This window comes from Pteropus medius, unplaced genomic scaffold, assembly GCF_902729225.1.
Source record: "Pteropus medius unplaced genomic scaffold, Ma_sr-lr_union100, whole genome shotgun sequence".
In the NCBI taxonomy this organism is placed as follows: domain Eukaryota; kingdom Metazoa; phylum Chordata; class Mammalia; order Chiroptera; family Pteropodidae; genus Pteropus; species Pteropus medius.
The window spans coordinates 7,233,939-7,260,170 of NW_024355008.1; the positions used below are offsets into that span (position 1 = coordinate 7,233,939).

A 26,232-nucleotide genomic window follows, 5' to 3' on the forward strand; every position below is an offset into this window, starting at 1 on the left:
TGCAAAGTGTGGAATATTCAGCTACATTCAAAATCATTATACAGTTAATTTTCAATTATGAGTAATACTTGTTTCTATTTACTTAGTAACTGGTTTTGCAATTAAAGTGCAGGTAATTGTGCAAATGTTTTTTGTGTTAATATTGTAGTCTAAATTGGAATGTGAATTTAATTAAAAAAATGTAGAGTTGCTTCAATGAACCAGGTATTGTGGTGGTTGCTAGTGATAAATATATTCTCAGTTCCTCAGGCAATCAATTTTAAAAGTGTTTTATATGTCTAACCTTTTCATTTAAAACCCCCAATTTAAAATTAGTTTTTTATTAGGAACAAGATATACTCTTTCAGCATAGTTCCAGTGTAAAAATGAATGCTTACATGATATTCATCAATATCTCTTCTGTCATTATCAGTTGAGAAATATTTAATTTCTTTCTGTGTTTTAAAAAATATTCTAAAACAGCAGTAATAATTAATACAACTTTAGAGATTATTTTTTACCCGCTCAAACTTTCTCTGACCCTTTCTTGCTTCTGATTATCTTCTATTAGTGCCTCTGATAAGAGGAAGCACCTGTTCTGGGATTTGGTTTTCAGATTCTTGAATTATTGCCCAGTACTAATTTGCACTGTTGAAAAAAATGATTGAATGGGGGTTTCATGTTCTCTGATGAATCTCATTACAGCAATCATTGGTTAAAAGTAATTGACAAATACTGTCCTAAGGATATAACCTGGTTGCTTTCTTAAATTCAGCAAGTGTGCATGATGGTGTAGTGTTGTGGCTTTTGTTCACAGGTTCTAATTTCTGACTCTGACTGCCTGTTAGGAGACACAGAAACAGTATTTTCCTTTTAACATCTTTATGTATGTACTCTTACAAATATAGGACTACAAGTCTGCATTATTGCCTAGGATATTGCTGGAATCTTCCACTATTCATTTAAACTATTGATCGTGGTTAATTAATTGACAGTCTATTTAGAGGCTCATATCTTGACCTTCAGGTAGAGCAGAGTCTGTGTAAAGAAGAGGGGAGGATCTGGAAAGTTAAAGTAATTTCGAATGACCTTTATAATACCTTCTACCTTTTGTATAGGATCAGAGGCATGAGGCAGAATGTATGTATTTATTGATTGATTGGTTCATCCCAGGCTTGATGTTTTACATAAGCACATGCATGTATCATCAGTTGTGATTGTCTCCATTCTTCAGAGCAGGGATCTCATGCTCTTTTGGAGTTAGTATCTTGGACCATTCATACATTTGTGGAGCTGGGATACTCTTGCCTTTTTGACTTTAGCTCCCTTTTAATATGTGCTGCTAATTTTAGATGGCTAAGAGATAAGTAGATTTGAGCAAGTAAGCCAAAAATAGTAACAATAAAATGTCATGGGTCTTAGAGGAAGAATCTGCTTGTGCTGGGGTTGGGAGGTTAGGTTTGGGGGTATTGCAGAAGAGGCTTTATGAAGTTGATGGAATCTGGCCTGAACTTTGGGATAAGATTCAAAGAGAAAGGCAAGGAATAAGAACAGATGTAGGAAAGTAAGAACAAGTTCAAGAACAAGAAAGTTTGTTTTACCTCGAGCCTAGGATATATGTGGGTGAGTTAACTGGAAGTGATGACGTCAAGTAAAAAATCATGAGAGACCAGGTTGAAAAGTTTGAAGGTTCAGTTGTATGCTAATAACACAGCTATGCAATTAAATGCAATAAAATATAACTGGAAGGTAAACTTAATAGCCTTTTGTAAACGTTGGTATCTTTTGTTGTCAGTACTCTGGGAAAGATTGTCATCACCACAAAACTCCATGGAGTTTTTAGTGATTACTTATTCTTTCATATTTCTTCAAGATAAGATTAACCATTTTTGGTTATTTAGTTGCAACTGGAATACTTTTTGTAAAGACCCTTTATTCCTTGGTTTCGGTTTCATCAGAAATGGATTCTTTTGAAAGAAGATACACTCTCATTTTCTCATGTATTATAACTGGAGAATTTTTGTTACCTGTTATATATAATGCCTAACAGAGTTTGGATTCTTACAAGCTTGCTGTGGCAACTTGTATACTACTGCACTTAGAGTAGCACCCATTTATCCCTTATACTTGAGAAACAGATGTTACATATAAGTGATTTACAGATAGGTAAAACTTTACAGTTACCTTAAACACTTTTTATTTTATATACTTATCCTGGAAAGTTTATTTAAAGTTTGTTTATATACTTCCTTTTCAGAACACCTTTTGAATTTTTTTGAAAATGTCAACCCATTATTTATAAACAAGAGTTCTTTTATAATCTAGAATTTGGTGAGATATTTGTAAATAATTGAGTTGTATTCACATTTTGGTCTGTGTATTAAATGATTCTCAACTATTTTATTCTTTTTAATTTCATTCTTTGCTTTTCCATGGGTCTTTCTTTTAGGTCTGCCCTCCTCTGTCAATTGACATTTCTCCTCTATCAGCCACTTTTTACTACTGCTACTGAAATGACTTACTGTATGTGGAGTTTTCAGAGTGTGGCTTAATTGGGACCCCACCACTTTGAGAGGATGTGGATAATAAAACCAAATATCTGGGCTCTGTGTTTTTCATAATATTTTTTGTTTCCGAGACCTTTCTCATTTCCATGTTAGATATCAGGACTTTCATACTGTATTTTTTAAAATATTCAAGTGTTTATCTTTGAAATGGTAATAATCAGTTTTGAATATTGCTCTGTCCCATCTAGTGTTCTTTTATAAACATTTAATTCACTTCAGCCTTAGATTAATTCTACAAACTAGATATTATTTTGCGAAAGCTAAAGATGAGGGCACCGAGACCCAGGAAACTTAAGTGACATACACAAGGAAGCGAGTTAGTACTAGTAGAGCTAGGGTTCTCATACTTGGCCTTCTTCCTTCTTAGACCTTTCTGAGTTTCCACATGTGGGAAATGGCAGTAAAGATACCTGCCCTCCCAGGGAAGAAGTGAGATGCAAAATAGTCAATATATGTGCAAGCTGTTCTGTAAAGTTTAAAATGCTATACAAATGTTAATTTTATCATTATTTCTGACAAGCAAACTTATGTTTGTTTGTATCTGATACTTTTCTACTTAGTTATCATTTACTATTTTTATTAGGAACCATGACTACAATGTAGGACTACTAAAATGCAAAATTAGTCTTTAAGACACAAGAATCAACAAAACTAAATGTATCTTTTGCCCAATTTGGCAGATACTGTCTAATGCAGTTAATAGCCCCTAACAAGATAGATGTTCGATAAGTGAACTTCTTGATTTCAGAAGTATCACTCCATTTGCTAATTGTTAGTAAACACCAGCATTTAAATAGTCAAATAAAATGAAATTATACTTTAGTTAACATGAATTTTTCTGTTAATACGTGTTCAGAAATGTAGATGTTACTCACCCAGACCCCTATCTACTTTCTAAAAAGTATCAGAATTACAATTTAAAAGAAATTCTGAAATTTTGATTTTTTATTTAGTACAAATTGATTAAACTGACGTTTATGCCATTTACCCAAATTAGGAAGTAAAATCGTCCTTTTAAAAAAAGTTTTATGTATGAAAATGAACTGCTATTGCCACACAGATCCTTACAGCCAATTTAGGTACGAATATTTATAGCTAATTCCCTTTTATTAGTTTTTCCTTTATGATTTTTCCACAGTAAAACAAACAAGCAATTCCTTGGTCACTTAGTCAAGACACTTTTTGAAGTACGTAATTTTTATTGGAGTGGTTTTATCATGAAAGTTTTGTAGGTTAATCTATAACTCAAAATATTTTTGTTCTGTCAAAACCATAAACTTACTTCAGAGTTCTGTCATATAAAAGTCTTTTCCTTCTACTAAAAATATCTAGCAACAATAATTCAGATTAGATAGTGCTATTGAGACATTATCTAAATGATAAATTTTAAAATTTTTGTGAAGGAAAGTTCCTAGAACTAAGGAAATATAGATTAGTGCCACTTTTTAAATATCTTCCTTTTCTCTTTCACCCTCATATAATGTAATTTCTGCCTGCCACTGAGAAGAGAAGAGGTACAGCTGCCTCAGTTAATTGTTAGGTGTTCAGTTAGCTCCCTGCAGAGTTATAAAATTTCAAAATGTGTTATATCTCTTAGTATATCAGATAATTTCCTGTGTAATTCCTCCTCTGAAATTCTGGTAGGCTTTTTATTTTACGATGATATTTCACATATTTGCACCAGAATTAACTGTCTTTTTTTGTATCGACGTTCCCAGGGTTCCTTATTACTGAACCTCACCAGGTTTACCATTCTTTTTCACTCCGTTGAGAAGATCTTGACCATAATGTCAGCTAAAATACTCTGGGTTTTTGGATAGCACAGCCCCCTCCCAGTTAAAAACAAACAATTGGAGAACACTTGGTAATGTTCAGACCCAGTTTTTAAAAGATTAATGTAATAAGGTATTGTCTTCTGGTATATAATAATGCCATTGTTATATATGAAGCTGGCAAAATATTGTGACAAAGGTTGTGATATTTAATACCATTACCGAATAACAATGATTTATTATTATTGCTAATGAAATGTGGTAGTGGTTAGGGTTGAAGAGAAGGGAGCTAGCATTTACTGAGCACCTTGTATAAGTCTGTAATTGTCTCTGTAAAGTAGATTCACTTATCTAATTGGTTGGAGATTTGCAGGAAAAAAATTGAAAGCCATGAGGTGAGTTTTTATTTTATGAGAGATTTTTGAAAATCACATTTTAGCAACAGGTTAAGTTACAAGATAGGACCAGAGCCAGTGATTGATGTTCTTAGAGGATAACTGAACTTCCCTTTCTGCCCCCAGAATGGGCAGCCCTGCCCCAGGGATCCCAAAGGGTAGAGCCTCTCTCTCTTTGGCCCTTGCAATCCTGTGATAATAGATTTTTGCCCACGTGGTTGGTTAGCATGCTAGTAGCTTTCACTCCGCTATTCGCTTCAGACTATATACAATCTTCCCCCATTTCTCCCTTACTCAACCTTCTCTGTAATCCCTTTCCTTAATAACCTCATCACAACAAATGATTAAGCCTTTCTGTTGTCTCTTATAGCTGAATCAGAGCAAGTAATTGATGAGGTTGCCCAGTTTCAAGGACAGATAGACATCCTCACACTCTGTGGCTCTTCCTGCCTCTGCCCTCACTTGGTGTTCATACACTGCTTACGTTGACCCATGTGTCTTTGCATAAATTTATGGCATCTCCTGCTAAGCTTTAACTCCTTAAAGACAAGGGCTGTGTGTTAATTCTTTTCTCTTGCCCCCATTCTTAACCCTTTTGCTCAGTATATTCTTGATTGAGCTAATGAACATTGTCTTTGTGTTGATCTTTACATTGAGTTTAAGATTTGTAAGATTAATATTGTGATACAGTGACAGTGTATTGACCCTCATAGTGATTTCTCAGTTACTGTTTTCCATAAAACCCCACATACTCCAGGCCTTTTTCTTACCCTTTGGTTCTTCAACCCATTGGTAGCTTACCCTTTTATAGACCCTTTGCTAAACTATTTTTCATGCCTGAGCCAGGGGAAAGCTTGCAGACCACATGTAAAAAGAAAGGATACGTTTGTGGTTAATTGTGGATTGTAAACAATTGGAAGGCAAAGATTCTAGTTTATGCTCTTTCATCCCCAGTGTCTAACCAGTGTCTGTCATCTAGTCGACGCTCACAAACTATTGAGCTGGAGGTGGGTGGGCAGAATATGAGCAAGAGAAAGAAAAATGATTAAGGCCAGTGATTGTCACAGCTTTATGTTTTCTTCAGCACAGCTGTATATCATAAGTTAGTTTAAGCTGGTCTTTATTAGTATCATCAGTGCTTTAAAAATTGTTGATGCTGCTAATAATTCATAAGGATGACAGTATTATCATTTTCATTACACGTATCAATTTTCACCAAAGCACTAAAATGATTCTTAGCAAAGGATGTGATATCTTACTGAGAAAGAACTTATCTAGCAGATCAACATTGGAGGAGAGGAATGGGACACCTAAGAAGCAGAGGAAAGCTGAGTGCTAGTGATATCTGTCCAGAATCTTTCACAACTGGAACTTTCTTCTTAAAAAACTACCTTTTAAAAAAATTTCTTATGACAAATATGTTAATTTGTTTGAAAGTCTTTTGTCACTTTATAGAGTGGTGGCCTTTGTCCAAATGACTGTTCATCTGACAAACCCAGCTTGTGTGCCTTTTACTGGAACACAATAATGATGCATGTGTCTGCTACTTCCATTTTCACCTCTCTCTACCATTTGTCACTTTCCACCTCCAGACAGCAGGCAAGGCTATTTGTCTGCCTCAGCTTAATATGTAAATCTCCCATGCACATGGAGAGTAGGGTGTCCTACTACATTTGATACCTCCAAATATATTCTGCTATTTGATGGTAAATTTTGTTTGTCTCTGGCCTTGCATTCCATTTTAATAATTTTTGTAAGAAAAGTACAATTGTATCTTGCAGTTTTTTATTCTTACCTTCCTTCTGCATGTACCTATATAGCCATATGCAGATGTACAGCTTTTAGTAAAAAGAAATGGCTTATTCAGAAATTTTAAATTAAATGACTATGACAATTCTAAACCATTGACTATTAACATTATATTATCTACAGTGCAATTTTCATTTATATGATTTAAAGTGACATGCTGGGAAAAGTGTGTTATTTCTATTACATATGCTTTCTTTACACCAAGGATAAAGGAACATTTTTGCCTATTGCGTTAAATAATAAGCTATTTAGAGCTTATACTAAATTAGTTAATTTCACACACAACGTGACTGTTTTAAAAGCCAAGCTTATGAGAATTGGGTTAACTTAACAGAGTATCCAGCAGTAATAACATATAATAGTTAAAGAATACATGGAGAATGCAATTTATCAGATGGCATAACTTTTGGCAATATATAATGAGTAGCAATAAATATTTTTCATTTAATTTTATTGTCAGGAAAGGGAAAGGAAGTAGCAGAGTTGGGAAAAAGCTATAGGACAAAACCATAGAAAGATAAAGGAGAAGGAAAGATGTTGTCAGTGAAGGCTGAAACTTCTAAGTAAAAATATAAAATTTGTGATAGATTAATTGCAACATCATGTATTATATCTTTAAACATGTTCACATTGGTGATCATGTATGCTCATTACAAAACCCTGGGGTGTTGACAGGTGCAGTTATATTTTATAGCTGGAAGAATCAAGGCTGAGAAAGGTTGAACAACTTGCTTAATATCCACAACTGGCTGTTAGTATAGATGGGTTTTGAACCCAGGTCACCAAACTCTACATCTAGAACTCTTTCCTCTACATGTCCTTGAATCTTCAAATAACTGTAAAGTTATATATCATTTTGCCCTACTTTGTTCCCCTTCTCCTCTTCTCCACCTTTGTTCATTTATCCCACAGCTGATAATAGCATTTGCTTTACTAGTACATCAAAGCAGAGATTTAGCTTTTACTGTATTTACAAAATTAAGCAGTGAGCACAGCCTGATTATTAGCCTTGGTATTAACTCACACTTTATAATGTGTACCTAATACCTACTTTGAAATAGGTGCTACGCTATGTACCAGTGTTTATGATAACCTTAGGCATTTTGGTATTGTGCTCAGTCTGTGGAAATAAAGGCTGAAGTCCAGAGTCACTGTGTTCTCCATTCATTGTCTCCATCTTTGGTAACCATCCTTTGTCTTCATAGCCACAAGTGGAAGTGCTAGGGTTCAAACTCTGTTTTTCTGTCTTCAAAGCTTTTGGCTCTTTCCATGACAAATAACTCCTTCTCTCCACTAAGGTCAGACAGCTTTTTGGATACTAAAAGTAATTGAGGGTTAAAAGATTAAAAATTTGCTGCCTCTGTACTCTAATCCCACAAATGAACTTTTAGTAGATAAAATCATGTCCTATCTTTAAAAAAGCCCTGTGCAGAGATTGTCATTCTTCTATAAGAAAAGCCACAGAAGTTACTAAAAGTGTTATTTTCACTTATTATCTGAATGGGGGGATGATGTGAAGGCTATTAGAATTCTTCATTCTCTGTATTAATTAAAATCTGTTTTCTCTCTATTTTTTTTAATAGTATAAAGATGCATTTATGAAAGCAAATCCTGGCTACAAATGGTGTTCTAACACAAACAAGCCTGTGAAATCCCCAACACCCTCTGTCAATCCACGAAAGAAACTATGGGCCTTCCAATCTGACTCTTCAAAAGACTCGCCAAGCCCCAAGAAAGCAAAGACTGAAGAAACACCTCAGCTTAACTTTGGAATGGCCGGTGAGTTTATAGACAGTATTTCTACCTGTTCTTTAAGGATAGGACAATACATATAGGCACTGCTTTTACCAAATAATACAAAGAGAAAGAAGTAAAATATATGACCAGTAGGAAATAATGGCAAATATATAGCGTATTTTAACGTTTTGGAGCATGGCATGAGTATATATAATTGAAGAAAAGAGAGTCATTATATGTATATGTGAACTCCTGACATTGACATTATGGAAAAGCAGATAGCAAAGTGGAGAATGTCAGAAGCTCAGAGAATTTTATAAATTTATAACATACACACTATTTAGCTATCTCAGTAAGTACTTTAGTTATCACGGATACTTAAAAAACCACAGTTATGCAGCTTATCTGAGGATCTGAAACATCGAGGGCAAGAATATGCACAACTCTGTCACAAATCTAAAATGGGTCTGACATCTCTTTCTTAGAGGACATACTCCTCCTCCCCTCTCTCCTGCTCCCATTCCTCTGTGGGCTGAGCAAATTTAAAATTTCAGATGGTCTCATTTGTTACGGTACCTTTAATACTCTTTGGGTGGTAAAGAATGCTAAAGCATTTATAATCATGAAATAAAGTATTTATATTCGCTCTGGAAATGGCCCTGTCTTCCCTGGCTGTTGCAGTGCAGTAATCAAGAGAGGAATTATCCAGGATGAAACTGGGAAATAGGGCAGTGAGGATGACGTTGAATTGTAGGGTTTCTACTTCATTATCACAAGCAAATTTTCATCAAAATGAGAGCCTGAACCATTTGTAATATGGAAAGCTTGGGAAAGGACATTGAACAATATCGTGATGACACTTCTTTTTTTTTTTTTTAATGGCCAGTAGGCCTGATGAGATTTAATAATTCAGTGTGTAATTCATAGTATAACAAACTATGTGGTGGTGTCATGTATAAACCTAAGAAGAGCAGTCTAATAAATGGCAGCATTCTGGGAGAACAAAGTCTTCAGGTGATTTTTGTGTAGGTATCTGTAGTATAATTCTAGGTGAACTTCCAAAATGATGCTCTACATATCACAGAAGACTCAAACAGAGATCTGTTCTTATTTTAGCTGTAATTTGTACTATTTTAGCTTCAAACTACTTGCAAGTGGTCTTGGTGAGCTCTCTGGACTTCTCAGATTCTATCAGTTGGAGTGTTTTATAAACATTTTATTATCAAGACCAAAAAAGAGTATATGGACGATTGGCTTCTAACTGAATTCCTTCAATTATCATTTTATCTTCCGTTGCTTTTTCTCCTACTTCTAAATCTAGGTCAGTCTGTGTGGGTTCTTTGCATATAACGGTTCTTCACAAACCAAAAATAATTACAAACTGCAGAAAGCTATGAAAGATGTCTGTCTGTTGCACCATTTCTGACAGTTTATTAATCTTTTTATACCTACAAATTGAAAATGAGACCAAGACTTCAACCAAGATAATTACAGGTCAGCTTTTAAAAACCATGTTTTTTAAAGCAAAATACAGGAAAGAAAAACACCTTCCTTGAATTTATCTCATTATACAAGGACCTGTTACGGATGCTAGAAATCCATGATCAGTGCCCTTGTTAAGTTAGCGTGTAACATTGGTCTGATATTTCTAGATATGTCCCTTTTCAGTACAATGAAAGAAAATTAATTTGCCTTTAAACAAAACATGGTGCTTAACTGACTCTGTGGGATACTGTAAGGCTTTTAGAGGCCAATTTTAAACTTTTCCTCAACGTGGAATCTCATTTTTTGTTTTGTTTTGCTTTCTCAGTAGTCCTTTGTCACATGAGATTTTGCTATTTTGAATAACCTCAAAGCAGTCAGATGTATGATTTTCAAGAAAGGAAAGCTATATAGAATTTAATTTAGTATAAGCCCTCTCAGCGAAGGGAAAGCATGCTCTTTATATAAACATATTTTTGATATTTCTAAATAACATTATATAAATTTAAATCAATATAAAGGTTTATGGTTATTTCTTGATCTGTGTTTTAGTATCCTGCAAATTTCTTGCCAAGTCACACTGGTATATAACTTAAATGAAATTATCATATAAATGTGTTCCTATTTTACTTTATAATTGAACTAACACATTTTTATCTTTATTAAAAAGCAATTATCCATTCCTCCTGATTCATGGAATGACAGCTGCAAAAGTATTTAGCTGTCCAAAAACCCAAATTAAACTTTTACTTTTTGCTAAATTCATTTCCCCCTCTTGATTTTTATTTTAAATAGATTTAAGTGTCTATTTTAACAGCCATAATAGTTCTTAACCCTAGCTTTTAAGTAAGAATGGAATCTTAAAACAGAGTCCTGTTTCATCAAATCAGTGTTATTGTGTATTCTGTATAGGTATCTTCCTATGTGACTACCTTTTAACATTGAGCCATTTCTTGACCCCCTGATCATTTGGTGATATATTTTTCTCTCTAATAACCTCATTTTTAATTACTTAAGATCCTTTTTTCATTTTTTAGAAAATTTGGCTATATAAGATGTGGTCAGAGTTGCTTCATGAGTTTTTAAGACAGATTATATACAAAGGAATATTTAAGGGCATACCTTTAAACAAAAATCAAAAAAGAAAAAGAAACTCCTAAATGTCTTTAGGCAACACAGTATGCCCGATCCTTATGTTTAATTGTATAGAGAGGAGATTCCTAAAAATAAAAACACACTTATTGAGGACCTACATGCACTAGGATAGGCACGGAAGTTAGACATTTTCACATGTTATTTTATTGCAGTTCTGAAATTTAATTTATCTAAGACAACCTTAAAGGATATAAGTTTCTTACTTTCTGTAATACTTTCTTTGTTTAGATGTAACCCCGGGTCATAGATCTACCAATTTGCTTTTTTTTTTTTGTCTCTGTTTCTGTTGATTATTGAAGGAATGAAAGCAAAGACCTTCTGTAATATAAAAAGGATTCATTTTAAATCTTAAAGGTATTTCGAGGAAGGGCCTGACTATACCCCTAAGATTTAATATGTCAACAAGACATCATTGTTTAATTTAAATTTGTTTTTGAAACTTTTAAAGGAAGATTGCTTGAACAAAGCCCACTAGGTTTTAGAGGTCCATCTGTAAAATTTCTTTGTTCTCTAGTTCCTCCGATAGCCTGGTTCTTTCTTTATCAGTCCTAATTTTACATGGCAGAAAATAACAATTTGAGAATAACAATCTCAAACTTCTTAGTAGTTTTTGTTCTAAAAAAATCCATCTATGGACATGATTTCATAGTGTAGCGGTTAGCACATCTGCTTTACACGCAGAAAGTCCTGGGTGCGCACCCCAGTGGAGCGACAGTCCATAGTCTATGGCCATGCCACCCTGTGCAAGCCCGATGTCTGATCTCAGAAGTTAAGCAGGGTCGGGCCTGGTTAGTACGTGGATGGGAGACCACCTAGGAAGACCAGGTGCAATAGGCATAAATAATTTAAAAAAATCCATCTAAACTTCATGCAGTAGGGAAAGAAGCATCATGTTATAAACAGCTATAGTATTGAAGAACATATTATGTCAGAATAGTAGGACAACAGTGGTATTTAAAAGGCTGGTAAAAGTATGAGTACTGAGCACATACATATCAGGTTATTGCTACACAAAGAGTTTTGAAAACTTTGTAAAGTTACATGTGGTTCTGTTGGATTTCTGTTAGTCTTTGTGAGTATCATTTTTCAACTGTGTGTGTTATACATACTTCATGGTTGTAAATTGATACATATTTGTTTTTGACTTATTTAGATCCTACTCAAATGGGAGGTCTGAGCATGCTGCTTTTAGCTGGAGAACATGCTCTTGGCACACCAGAGGTAAGTAAGCCCCTCATCCCTCTCCACTCCGCTCATGCTGGGGGTTGAGAACACAGGCATTTGTATTCTGTTCAGAGTGTTAGTTTTGGAGTTTCACTGTTTACAGCTTATGAACAAACTTTACTTTTTATTGTTTTCATTAAGATCTATGTGTGTATTGTATTGTGCATTGAAAAGTGGTATAGATAAGCCCAAGAGGACACAAACGTAAGTCAGGTGCAGATTTTGAGGTCCATAAGCCTAGGAGTAAGAAATGCAATGTATAGACAGTTAGCATTTGCCATGACTGTGTCATGTGTCTGTGGAGTGAGTCTTGTGATTCATTTAACTCTATTCATAACATTCTCTACTTTCGTGATGTTCTTATTTAGACTTTCTAGTGAAAAGATGAGAGTTAAAAAAGCACGGAACTGTCAGTCTCTCTGGTACCTGAATAAATCCAAACTCTTGTTTTAGAAAATCAAGAAACATGGCATTCCAAGATTGTTGGTGTTGTTGTTGTTTTTCTTTAAAATGAAAAGGACGCAAGCCCTTGTGACCTTGGTTTCGTGATCTTTTATTTCCTTGTATAGTTATTGGTCTGCTTTGGCTAAACATTTTTAAGTATGGTTTTGATGGGCAGGTAGTAGCAGTTAACCATGCATAGTTTGCATTTGTGGAATTCTTCTATTTTCCAGACCAGATGAATTAACCTGCAGGTCATGTTATTTTACCACCCTCAGGTACTTGAAGTGGAAAATTTTCAATCCCCAACCAGAGTCGCTCTTTAGGGCAAAATAGCAGTCAGCTCAATTTTACTGCAGATTTTATACATATATATATATAAAACCTTTTTTTTTTTTTAACTATTTTTTTAAATTGTGAGTGTGCCATTCAGGTTATGGGTTACAGTTGAAGCCTGTTCAAATAGTCATTTTAGAAGATGCCATATAAGATATTTACATCACAAAAGGCTTTTATTATATATAGTTTACATTTGGGATCTATGGTAGTTGACCATATGTTCTATTTAACTTAATTATTTTGATTCCATTCAATTCAGTGGAGCAAAAAGTGTGTAAGTTGCTAGAATAATAGTTATTTACATTGTATTAATCTTTAGCTGAAAAAAGTAAACATACTACTATGTGCCTTTGCATACTCATTATTCAGCATGTTGAACTTCCTAACACGATAACATTCTTGGTCATCATTTCACTTTCTAACTTATGGCTGCTACCTAATAGCAATCAGACTAACTCTCACTTGGATGCAGTTCCCAAGCATGTTCTGAAAGGTGAATGTTGGAATAATCACACTTAACCTTTCAACATAGTCTAACTCATATTTTCCAACAATGCACTGTATTGTGAAAGTCAGCCTCATCTTTTCTAACAGATTAGATTAAAATGATGTTTTCTTCTTAACATTTATTTGCATTCTTTTTAACTTTCAGGAACAAACGCAAACAATAAACATTTATAAAATTTAGCAATAGATGAAAATGCCAAACAAAAGAATACTTTTTTTCTTTGCTTAAAGTTCAACTTTTAGGCTCTTTTTAGTGTGAAGTTCTTCCCACTTTTAAGAACAGCAGAGTTTGACCAAGCAGTGTTCAACCTTTTATCTCTGATGAAGGGGAACCATTTTGAGAATTCTCAAATGAAAGAAACAAAGAAAGTTAAATGGCTTAAAGAAATGAACCATATAGGAGAAGAGTCTCTGCTAAGGAAGAAGTTGTTAGCAGTTAGGTCTTTAGGAACTACTTCTAAGAATACAATTTTTTATACAGACTACACTTTCAAATGATTTGTTTTTGTTGCTTTAAGAAAGGAACTATTTAATAAAGTGACAGGATAATATACATTCATGTGATGGGTGACGTAAAGAATGGAAACACAGTATAAACTAAGATTGTTAGTAAGAAGGATCCTGGGGAGAGTGCCTGGATAGATATTCTAATATCAGGCATAAATAGAAAAAAAAATCATTTTGAACAGTTACTGCTTTTATTAAGGAAAAACTCAACATCTATTTACAGTCACTTTATTTCTTACCATTTTGAGTGAGGCGTTTCAGATGTTTGTCAAAATGAAGTTAACTTTTGACAATATAAATGAAGTTAGCTTTTGACAATGTAAATATACTTGACAATGTAAATTAAAACCAGACTTATGTAAGAAAAAGAATACAACTTTTTCTTAATAATCTCTTACTTATCTCAGAGCTATTTAGGTCATTATTGAAAATAATCTTGAGATACTAAAACAGTAAAGCAGTGAACGTTGTATAAAATAATGCTGTCGTTAAATATGGTTAGAAAGAGTTCATGTCATAGATGTCAGTAGACTTTATTTAGCACCTGATTTCTGTTCAGAGTCTTATTCCAAATATGTAGATATCATCATAGAATTTTTGGGGCTTATCTATATAGGTAGATGATGAACCTAAGGTAACTATAGTAAGTATGCACTAAATTTTTTTAAGAAAATTAGCAGGATAATAAGGTGAGAAGAGAGATATAGAAATTTTATACTTCTGACATTTGGAACAATTACAGTAAAGTCTGTTTATACTGTTAGGTAGGACCAGTCAAATAAAATAGAGATTTTTACAAAAATTCTGCCACAGAGAAAGTCTCATCATAATGGCTTTTTAAATGCCATGATGTAATTCTTATTCTGAAATATTCTTAAAGGGAGGAGATTTTCCTTTGTTCTTTGATCTCAAACCTAACCACATAGAAAAAGTCCTCAAAAGTCTTATTTTTTTAATTGAGAAATTTTAATGTAGGTAATAGTTTTTTTCCCTTTATTTCTAGAAGATAGATAGTCTTGATGTACCTGAAATAATAAAATTCCATGTCTACCTGAAGTGTTCTTAGAGTTTGAGAGAAATTAGAGGCCCTTGAGATTATCAATGGACAAATAATGACAAACAATGTTTGCATTTTCTCTTTTTCCTCGGTCTTCTGATTAACTCTGAGTCTGTCATAAAAGATTTGTGGCATTATTAGGTCAACATTTTTACATTAAATTAAATATTTGGGATAAATTTTAAAAAGCAGTGTTTGTCATTAAAGAATTTCTGGATTGAGGAAGCAAAATAGATGCATTGAGCAAGACAGACATTAAGGAAAGTGACCCCTGACTCAAAATAGCGGACTTAGCTTGTCTCTATTGATACCTGGTAAAATACACAGAAGTCTCTTTAGGAAATAACCCCATAGTAGTGAAGGAAATGGAAAGGAGTGTTCCCAATGAATATGAGGTTTTAGCAAACCTATTTAAATCAGAAATCAAGTGGAAGTTGTTCAATCAATGAAATATGATATGTGTTAGCCAAAAACTAGGCTAGCAGTGGGCTGCAGACAGCTATTCTGTTCAACAGAATTTCCAAAGATTTAAGTGATCGTATTTTCTTTTTAATTTAAAAGAACAAGAAAGAAAAAGTTGAAGAAATAAAAGTAATAATGTTCACATCAAACTCTGGGAAGAGCTAAAGAGAAGGCAGTTGCATTAAGAGAGTTTAGCCCTTAGATTTCATATCAGGGAGTTATTATCTACAGATGAAAATGCAATAAATAAAGTATAAGTATTTGATCTGGAATTTCTAGAGGTAATCTGCAGGACTAAAAATCTTCTATACTGTTATATTTGTTACTTTAATAAAAATTTAAAGCTAAATTAAAATTTAAAGATAAAGGCAGGAAGCGATATAATTCAGAGAGTCCTGTGCTCCACCCTTAGAGGGCATTTCACAAGTGCTTTCTTGGGGCCAGGCACTGTGCTAAGCACTTACACTGATGATCTCATTTTGTCCTCCTGTGTGCGCTATGAGGTTGATTTATTATTATTATCTCTATTTCATAAATGATGAAACTAGGCCAGAGAGGTTAAATAGCCTCTCTAAGGTCATAGAGAGATGATGTTGTAATACTAGGCTTTAAACCCATATATTTTTCATTAAATGATGAGCTAGGTGAAATCTGAGATAAGAGAAAAGGTGATTATATCAATACTTAAGTGAATAAATAATTATGTCCATATTTTAAATACTGCAAGTGTTAAATTTAAAACAAATAAGGATTTAAATAAAATTGAAAATTTTTACCTTTAATTTCTGACATCAGCGAAGTGGGGAAAATAATTTTCTGACCTTTTGGTACATTTGAGCTAGTTTGATATGTGCCTTTCCCCTTAGGCTCCTTCGGAATGCTAAAATCCATTGAATTCCAAACCCCCGAACTCTTACCCCATCTTATCACAGCTTTTATTCCTTTCTTACACTTTTATAGCTTCTAAACATACTTTGTGAGGAAATATACATATTTAAATTTTACATTAAATACAAATGGGCTCTTCAAACTTTCTTCCTGGGTAGAGACTTCCAGTCTTAACTGTCCATTTTTGTTGGAACTATCCATTCAGCCCACCTGTTAGCAGTGGAGCTCAAAGCCCAGAGAATCAGGTCCTTTTACCCAACTTGATTGACAAGCATCTATCCTTGATGAGTTCCCAGGCTGCATTACTTTAGACAGTGATGAACTTTCATGAGCTCCTCAGTCTCTCAGAGGTGGTGGGAAGGGGTAGCAGTTGTTTGTACAAGTGGCCTGGAGCTTGTTCTGGGACTTCCATACTGGTGCTCTGCCACATAGCCTGTAATGACAAGAGAACTTGACTCACAGCATGAAGTTAGTAGACTGCTAGCCCTAGTGCCCTGATAAAACCAAGAACTTACTCTTCCTTTTTAGTAAGATGACTTGACATGTATTCTAGCTTGGGGAGCACTTAGTTCTGTGCAGCATTATTTGGTTATGCTTCCCAGGGTAGCCCAAACCTCTCCTCAACTGTAGCTCAGTCCTGGGGTCAGCCAGCCAAGTGTGGTACACAGGTTCTGCTTAACCTAATTTAGGTTTAATTAAGACTGGTTTCATTTTGGTCCTTAAAAACATTTTGAAGGACTAACTTGGATGTAATATGCTTAATTCACTTGCATTTAAGATCAAGTCCATTCTACAGTTTCATTTTACATCTCATGTTACATGGTCACTCAGGTACTCTTTTATAGAAGAATACCTGGCAAAAGCTACCAATTGTAGAAAAGGGCTGAGTCAGGCTGAACGAGAGTAAGAGTCAGATCACTGGGCCTTGTAGTCAAGATCCTTACACTTGAACTCTGAAATGGAATCCTCTACCCCCAAACCCTCTTCTCCCATAGCAGACAGCCCACCCCCAACTTCTGCCTAAATCTTCTTCCTTCTCTCATATCCCCTCTTTCAGAGAAAGGCTTTAACATGCCTTAGAAACACTGGCATTGTCTGACTCCTCTTCCTCACCCCCAACATTCTTCTAGACAGTTACTGAGGTCTCGCAAAATAACATCTCTGATTTAATCGGGGACTCATGTCTCAGCTGGTTTATGTCCTTAACTTACTAATTGTTCTCCTACCTTCAGTCACTCCCCAACCAAGGTCATCCTGCACACCACTGACAGAATTATCTAACTACACGTCTCTCATTATGTCACTTCTCTGACTGAAAACCTCGGCCAGCTCCCATTACCTTCAGCCTACTTTTCAAAGTTAACATAGAATTCAAATTTCTCTCTGTTTCATTCATCTCCCATTACACTCCCAGGCATCTTAATCTTCAGCCACCTGGAAAAGAAACTTTCTCAAACACACAGGGCATTTGCCTCCATACTCTCCCTCCTGCTTGTACCACATCATCTCCACAATTCTGGTGTTCCTTCTAGGTATATCTCATATGTTACTTATCTTTACTACTTCCTCCCATTCCCAGAAAGAATGACGGCTTCTCTGTCCTTCTATAGGTCTTATAATATTCTACCATTATGCACCTACATTCTTATGTGGGTAGCCATCACCTGCATTCGAATTGCAAGCATTTAAACAAACAACATTCCTTTAGTCTTCTTTTATTCCCCAGCAAAGGATGCATACAAGTGGAATGTAAGCTTCTTGAAAGCAGCAGTCTTTGTGGCTGGCACATAATAGGTATTTACTGAATATTTGTTGGAGTGAGTAATCGATAAATACTCAAAATAGCAAGGGCAGTAATGTGCAATTCAGATACAATCAGTGCACTTACCCCTTTTGTTGTTGACTGTGTGTTCATCACAATCCAGCTATGGATGACAGTGGTCTTGTGCCTTGCAAATAGGAACAGTCTCTTGCTAATACCTTGCTTTCCAAAGCACTTGCAGTGCCTCTGACTGGTGTGATTTTTGTTTTATGTCAGGGGCCTGGATCATGTTTCTATGTCTACAGTTTTCACGATCTGAATTGTACCTGAGGAAAAAATGCTACTTCATCATAATTCTTAAATATACTAATCATTTCTCTTCCATGGTTATTGCAAATTATAGCTAAATCAAAGGGAAGATTGAGTTTAAAGGAAGTTGAATAATGCAGTTAACAAAACTTTGCTTTTGAGATTTTTTTAGCTGTTTTCTTTCTTGGGCATACAGCTACACCTAGTGGCTTTATGGATTATTTCAGATACTATTTCTAGAAACAGCTACTTGGGTTTTTTCCTCCCTTTATTTAATTTCTGCTTATTTGGTGTCTTTTCTTTTTAATTAATGAACAAATATCTTTGACTCTTTATATTCTGTTATATTTAGAAAGTAAGCTGATGCTAGCATAGGAATTGATATTTATCCATAAAAAGCATGCCCCACCTAATAACTAACTTAGAGTATTGTAAATACAAACATCAAAGTAATGAGGCCTGGGACTCTGACTAATAACACACGCATAGACTTCTTTGATTGCATAGTACAGTTGACATAATGTGCAGGATTATAGATACCCTGAAAATTACTTACATTTGAATTTTCCATTCAAATAGAAAGTTTTATTTATGACCATTCATCATAATAATTTGCAGAGGGTCTCATTTAACTTTAAAATTTTATGACTTGTGTGTAGTTATGGCCAAACAATAGAAATGGCACTTCAAAGAAAGTTGACTTTTCTTCTTATAGTTAATGTGAACTCTAATTAAGCCCTAGGGTAACTTATCTCATAAATGGTAACTATTTCTCATGCGTCATGAGATGTAAAATAATATATATTATATAGGCTTTATACAGTATAGCAACCTTAAATGATAATTATTTAATTCCAGATATCTTGATTATAGGTTTCTGTCATGTGTACAACCAACATTAAAGTTTTATAAAGACTTTTATAAATTTTCATTTAGCTGTAGGCTTGATTTTAAATCAAATTTGATTCTTTATCAAGATATCTAGAGGCTAAACACACAGGATTTCTTTATAAAGCAGGATAGTATTGATTTTTTTATTATTCCTAAATTATAGTATAAAGATATATTTTGTTCAAGTATTTATTCTTACAAAAGAATTTTTTGTAGCTTATAATTTCAAGATTCATTGGTCTTCTTTTCAGTGCATTTTGTGTCTCCCTGGCTTTGAATCCTTGGGAAACAAATAAAAACATTATTGGGCAATTTGGCACACAACTTGTCAAATAGTTAAATGCTGATAAGGGAGTTAGACTTTGGCAGCCAAACTACAGGTGGCAAATTAAGACTTCTGCGTCTTCTCTATGGGGATTATTACTGGAAGGAAGTGACCATCACTCTTTCAAATCCGAAAGCAACAAAATTTCAAATATTTTCTTCTGCCCAGTGGTCTATGATACTGTTAGAGAAACATATCTTCAATGTCGCATGAAAAGATTCAGTGAGAAACTCTTTTTAGGAATGTAACCTGGGTGACTGTCAGCTCTTTCTGCTGGATTTAACAATCCAATATAATCGGCAACTATTAAAATTACATTGGAAAAGGTTTAATAATACAGGAAAATTAATGTGTTTTTTAAAAATACATTTTTCCCCTAAGATTCACTAACTTTGTTGTTCAAGAAAGGGGGAAGGGCACACACTGATTTGAGATTCAGAAGACTTGTTGTCAACTTTCATTTAGTTCGTTCAGCAAATACTTGTTGAGTATTTATGTTGTGACCTGGCAGTGTTGAGGATTCTGCATTAAACAAATCTTCTGGGAGAAGATGGACAATAAACAGATATTTATGTCTTGCAGTCATCAGTACTAACTGCCATAATGATGAAGAATGAGAAGATTGTTGAATGTTGAGGAGGGGAGGTATCATTTGCCTCTCTGGCACTAAGTCCATCTTTAAAAAGGGTTAGATCAGAGGAATGATAAAATCCTTCCTTCTCTAACATTGTGATTCCTGTGACTTTTGAATTACAGTTGACTACCTAAGTTATTATTCACCCAAATGCAGAAACGAGTCAGTTTTAGCATTGAGATAAAAGAGGAAATGTGTATCCTGAGAGGAGACTTTATAGCAAGAATTTTGAAAAAAATCAGTGATGTTTATGTAACTGTTGTTAATAATGAAGATCACAGATGAAGCCAGAAGAGCCATAAATGTTTACCCAACATAGTAAATAGCACAAAAGAAAATATATAGTATAAAAGAAATTTCTCTTAGGTAAAAATACTAACCTTTCTAAGATACCTAGGCAAACAAGAATTTGATTTTAGTTTTGTTTTCATAAGATTTATAATTTCAAATCTCATTTGCATTTTCATGTAGTCTGGTGGTATGAAATATTGGGGAAACACAGAACATGAAAGAAATAGATACACTTGGATTTGGTGGCAGAAAGCCAAGAGATCAAATGGGCATCATTGTACAAATTTTTCTTAGATGAATATTAGCTTTCTAAAATGCATTGTCTTGCTCAGCCTCTGCTATTTATGGCATTATTTGCAGGTGAATGGCCCTTTTATAAAACATTACACAGTATAACTACTTTTCTGTCACAGTATTGACTAAAATTTAGGGACAATCAAAACTATTTTTTCCTCAGATAGGAACATTTTAGGTGGCATTTATCTTCCGTTATATTCCAGAAACTATCCTGTGATGCTCCATACCATCTTTCTTTCTTTTAGGTATCCTCTGGCAGTTGCAAGCCTGATGTTTCAGAATCCCCTGAACTGCGTCAGAAGTCACCATTATTTCAGTTTGCTGAGGTAATATGTTATGATTTATACTTAATGAGAAAATTATAAAGTGAGCCTAAATTTGGGCTGATGACAGTAACTTACAACAATGAAGAACTTTACTTAGCTCAATTAGCCATAAATGGGAAAGTAGAATCAAATTTTAGAAAAGATATTTTGGAACGCCAGAGTCTCTTACTTAAGGAATAATTATATATGTTTATAAAAGCTTATTATTAAGACATACTAAATATTATTCCACTTAAGTCTCATCAGTAATTTTTATTTATGGATAATAAAGAATATAATTAAATTATTGTTAGAACTTAGTTATATATCAGGTGTTAAATCAGGAGACAGAATCAACTCATGTTAGTTATTGGCTATGGATTCCCCCCCCTTTTTAGTACACTTTTCTTTTAATTGAAACTTTAGCATGCAGTAACAGTTTTCCAAGTCTTATTGTCTTGTGTCAAACCTATTGAGCTCAATACATCTCTAACATTGGTTCAAAGAGATGATGTAGAAAACACATTACCCTTGATATCAAGTGTAAAGGTTAAGACTGCTTTCCAAAATATCTTCACTTACCCTGGAACTCAATATGAAGCCATCATTGATTAATTTTTTCTGAACTTTAAAACACTTGGTCTTCCCTTGATCATTTGAATTGTCTTTCACTAGACCTTCTCTCACACTGTCATCCTTCCTAATATTGACCAATGTGTAACAGTTTTGCACAAGGAGAGCATAGTTTCAGATTTTCCTTCCTCTCTAATGTCCTTTCCTGTGATTCTCAACGTTTCACTGGCAAAACTTCTTTTCACAGTGGCATCTTCGGCCATTCTTTTTTAAGACGTTTTTTATAATATGCCTAAATGCTTTGCAAGATGGCGCAAGAATGTTATATATTTGCCGACGTAATGCTCCTGATCTATCACTTTCCTTTCTGCCTTTGTGTGAGATGTGCCCTGAGTTCCAATTGTTTTGTATATTGTTTCTTTAGGAATTAATGTAATAGAGGATTCACTCCACACTACCTTTTCTACAGTAGTTACAGACATGTGAAATAATGTTGGTTCCAACTTTGAAAGTAGAGATGCTTAACCATTGATTTCTGAACCCCTATAGATCTAAAGTTTTATATGGAATTTGTTGGTTTTGACATATGTGCATTTTTGTAAGTTCTACGGCATCCCAAAGAGATCCTCAACCCTGCTGTTTTATATAAAGGGTCCCCAATCTAGTATTTCTTCAGGAGCTCCCTATTCATGTCATTAACTGAATATCTCCTTTATCCTAGTATTAATTTGTAAAATATCTTTTTGTTTAGAAACTTGTGAAATGCTTTTCAGAAATCTAGATGGTTTATATCACCAATTCTGTTTTGTTCAATGTCTGATTTTTAAGCCTTGAAGAAATGTGTTGTAGGTTAAGCATTTTTCCCTTACATAAACTGTTTATTTTTTTCTAATTTTTAGAGAAGGTTAGTAGGAATGAAAAGTGGTATCTGAAGTAAAACCTACCTAGTTGATAATTCCCAGGACTTCAGGACAGTCTTTGTGGATTCATATTTGCAGTCTGTCACATTGCAAATGTGGTCTTTTGAGATGATAAGTTTTGTGGTTTGACCAAGAAGAGTTCTACAACTTTACCCTCATATGTCTTCAGTGTCTTTAGAATACTTGGTTAAATCTTACCCACTTATGATGGTTTGTTTATATCTAGTTTGTTAAATAGGATCTGGGAGGTTTTTTTTTTTTTTCTTTTTACTGACATTCTAAAAATGGTTATATGTCTGATTCAAAATTTACAGTGGAATTAAAATTTTCCTATTGGCTTCACCAGTGAATAGTCAAAAATAATTCCATCAGCCTCTCTACTAATTCTTTCTCATCTTTAAACATCACTTTGATACTGTATCACCAACCGGTTCCGTTGTTTTTCTAACCAACTTAATTAAGATGAAAAAATGATTTTTGTGGTTGAAGAGTTATTATTGGACTGGGAATTTATAATGTCCAGGCTTTCTGTTCTTGTGACTCACTTTTACCCTATACTGTATGTGGATAGAAGCTCATTCACTTTGGAATAAAAATTAAAACATACTTGGAAAGTTTTTCCACATATCTCTCAGAGCAAACTGATGAAGCTACCATAATTACCAAGTGGAAATAAAAGGTCTCCTAGTTGAACCAAGTGTGGTATTGCAGAATCCTTTATCCACTGTCAGACAACTGAGTGTGTGTGTATGTGTGTGTGTGCACGTGTGCGTGCACACTGGACAGGAGAATGCATGGTGTCATAAAAGAAAGAAATGCTATTCATATTCAGTGAACAGTTTGAGTTTTAATTCCGTGCCAGGCAATGTGTTCTGTGGCTTATTTTCTTCTCACCATGATCCCATAAAATAAGAATTATTATCATCATCATCAATTTATAGTTGGGAAAAATAAGTCTCAGAAAGGTCAGCTGGAGCTGCCCAAGTTCATGTAGCTAGTGAGGAGCAGAGCTAAAATTCAATCCCAGATACCCTGACCCATATCCATAAGCTTCTCCAGTATTGTTTCACAACTGCCTCTAAGCAGAGAACAGCTTTGGTGGGTGTGATATAGGGAAGGGAGAGAGTAACTGGCTTTACTTGCAGCATACAGCTTTTAATAATATTTTAAGAAATTCATTGAAATAGGGAAATTCATCTCAACAGGTCTCAACTGCTACTTGACACATACCTAATACCCTTATAAGAGACATGGCAAATGAGCCAAACTCAGTCTTTTTGTTCTTTTCGATCATCTGTTTTTAGAAATGTGGCCTTTTTCTTCCTTTATCGTTTATATTGTTCTAAAAGGGATTGAGGGTGATGACTTATGTCTTAATCTTTATCAGTGTCTGCGATGGAAATATATGGCAGAATCTATTAGTCTGATATGAGAAAATGTCCTTGTGCATTAAAAATCACTTGTTTCCTTTCAGATATCTTCAAGTACATCTCACCCCAATGCTCCTTCAAAACAGTGTCAATCATCAGCCTTGTTTCAGTTTGCAGAGGTATGGCCTTCTTCTTTTTAAATACTTACTGGGCTCATAAAACTTACTACTGAGCTCAGGAAATATTGGAATGAAGTTTTAATAATGTATAGTGAACTGAGGCATGCCTCTTCCTATTACTGAGATAATACACATAACAGGATACTTATTGCTTTCTGCTGTCTTTGCTGTAATCATAGTCAGATCAGGTCCATGTTTTATAACCATTCATTAAAGAGTTTATTCAGAATAAACACTTTCCAGTAGTTCTTTATTTCATTTTGCCTTGTCTTTATATTTAAAGCTTGGGAAAAGCTGCTATTAACATGAAGGCCATGAGATTCCTATTTATTAAATTTTTCCAGTAGTGAAATTAGATGCCGTAATTCATGAATAATTCTCACAGCAAATGCAGTGGTAAATCTGACCTGTTAAATCATCAGTGCTTAGTTTTATCTGTGGTGCAGCTTCAGCCAGTACTTTTATTAGTGTTTAATCCCAGGCTTAGATCAGGTCAGCTCTTGCAGGATCTCAGATTTCTTTGGCCAGAGAGAGTGAGAGAGAGAGAATGAGAGAGTGAGAGTGAGAGGAAGAGCAGAAGAGAGACCAAAGGGGAAGGGGGGGGGAGTTGGTGTGAAGCGCGCACGCACACACTAGAGAGCATTTTCTTGGTTGATATTATGCACAGACAAACCTGATATGCTTGATTTCGCCACAAAAGCCCTGGCTTCCACCATATGCTCACGTCTAATGAGTACTGTATGTATGGCAAATAATAAAATGTATATAGTTCATGAAAATAAGATGCTATTTGCTTTAGGCCTTCCCCCTTTTTCCTTTTTATTAATTTCAGCAAAAAATGCATATCATAAACTGAGCAATTTTTTCATAGTGTTGAGAGAAAATGATAAGCAGGACTGTTCTGTTTAATATTGATGTATTGAATCACTTAGATTCATTTGAATAGAGTGCTGCGTAAATGAAATGTAAAATGATACCCTTTTGGCAAGAGAAAACCCAACATCTCACTTTGAAAATGAGAAAAAATTGCTTTCAGCTCTTACGTTAGGAAAAAAATACTGCTTCCTCTTGGGGCAGGGTGTCAGCTGCTATGACTTTATACCACCAGTTGGCCTGCTTATCTTGTTAGGCTTCACTGTCACAGTGCTTGCATTAGCTGTTGAAGGCTATGCTGTATAACTGGTGACAACAATATAAAATGTTATCATTTTATGAACAATTTGATGAATCTGGAAAAAATTAAAATTTTATTAAAATTTTTCATTATGATAAACAGGCTATTTTCAATGTTTGGTAAGAGAGTTTCGTTTAATATTTTCTTGCTTTCCTCTAGTTGTGGACATTCATTTATTTGATAGTAATAATTTTTTCAAGAAATAATGAATTTTGATATGGTGACTGCATTTACCTTTAATCTTGATACCTAAGCCAAGCCCATCCAACTTTTTAGAAACATTTCCTTCAGAATGGAATGTATTTGCCACATACTCTGTTTGATTAAATTCTACACTCCAGCATGAATTTTAGAAAGATAGTGGCTCATCTTTGACACACCTGATATTTACTCATTAACTGAGAGAGTATTCAACTTAATTTAAAACATCAATGTGGAATATCTCAGCTGGTGCTGGTGCATTTTAACAATCACCACTCAGAGTGATTATTATTTAAGTGATACCACCATCAGATTTACTAGGAGCTCCTAAAACCCTGGGCAGCTCTCAGGGAGCAGTTTGATGGTATAACAGCCGCTGTCCTGTGATTCTGGAGAATGAGATTCCATGCCTCTCTTAAACAAGTTAATATGTCCTTGCTGCTCAAGATGCTCACTCCTTAAATCACGAGAAGGTTTTTTTTTTTTTTTCCTCCCCTAGGGAAGAAAAGAACCTCTTCTTACTTGGGAGTTGTGCCAAGGACACATTTCCAGATGTCACTCCTCTACCCAGAGGCACTCGTCTCTTAAGGGTCCCTCTGCTTTTTGACCATGCAAAATTTAGAAATTCTGTAGAAGCACAAAAAAATAGTTGGTTTGGAAACTTATTAGGAGTTGTTTTA

General features: G+C 34.5%; 1 protein-coding gene and 1 pseudogene across 21 annotated transcripts in view; both read left to right on the top strand.

Moving 5' to 3' along the window:
* Window positions 1-26,232, top strand: part of BBX (BBX high mobility group box domain containing) — a 245,057-nt gene that overhangs the window by 164,612 nt on the left and 54,213 nt on the right. For 20 of the 21 annotated variants that reach the window (XM_039856879.1, XM_039856889.1, XM_039856878.1 and 17 more), the window contains 4 exons: window positions 8,106-8,301; window positions 12,050-12,117; window positions 21,076-21,156; window positions 24,103-24,177. In XM_039856879.1, coding sequence (XP_039712813.1) covers window positions 8,106-8,301; window positions 12,050-12,117; window positions 21,076-21,156; window positions 24,103-24,177 — 420 coding nt within the window. The remainder of the gene's footprint in view (window positions 1-8,105; window positions 8,302-12,049; window positions 12,118-21,075; window positions 21,157-24,102; window positions 24,178-26,232) is intronic. The other variant, XM_039856876.1, reaches the window with a different exon arrangement.
* Window positions 11,618-11,733, top strand: LOC120598209 (uncharacterized; annotated as a pseudogene).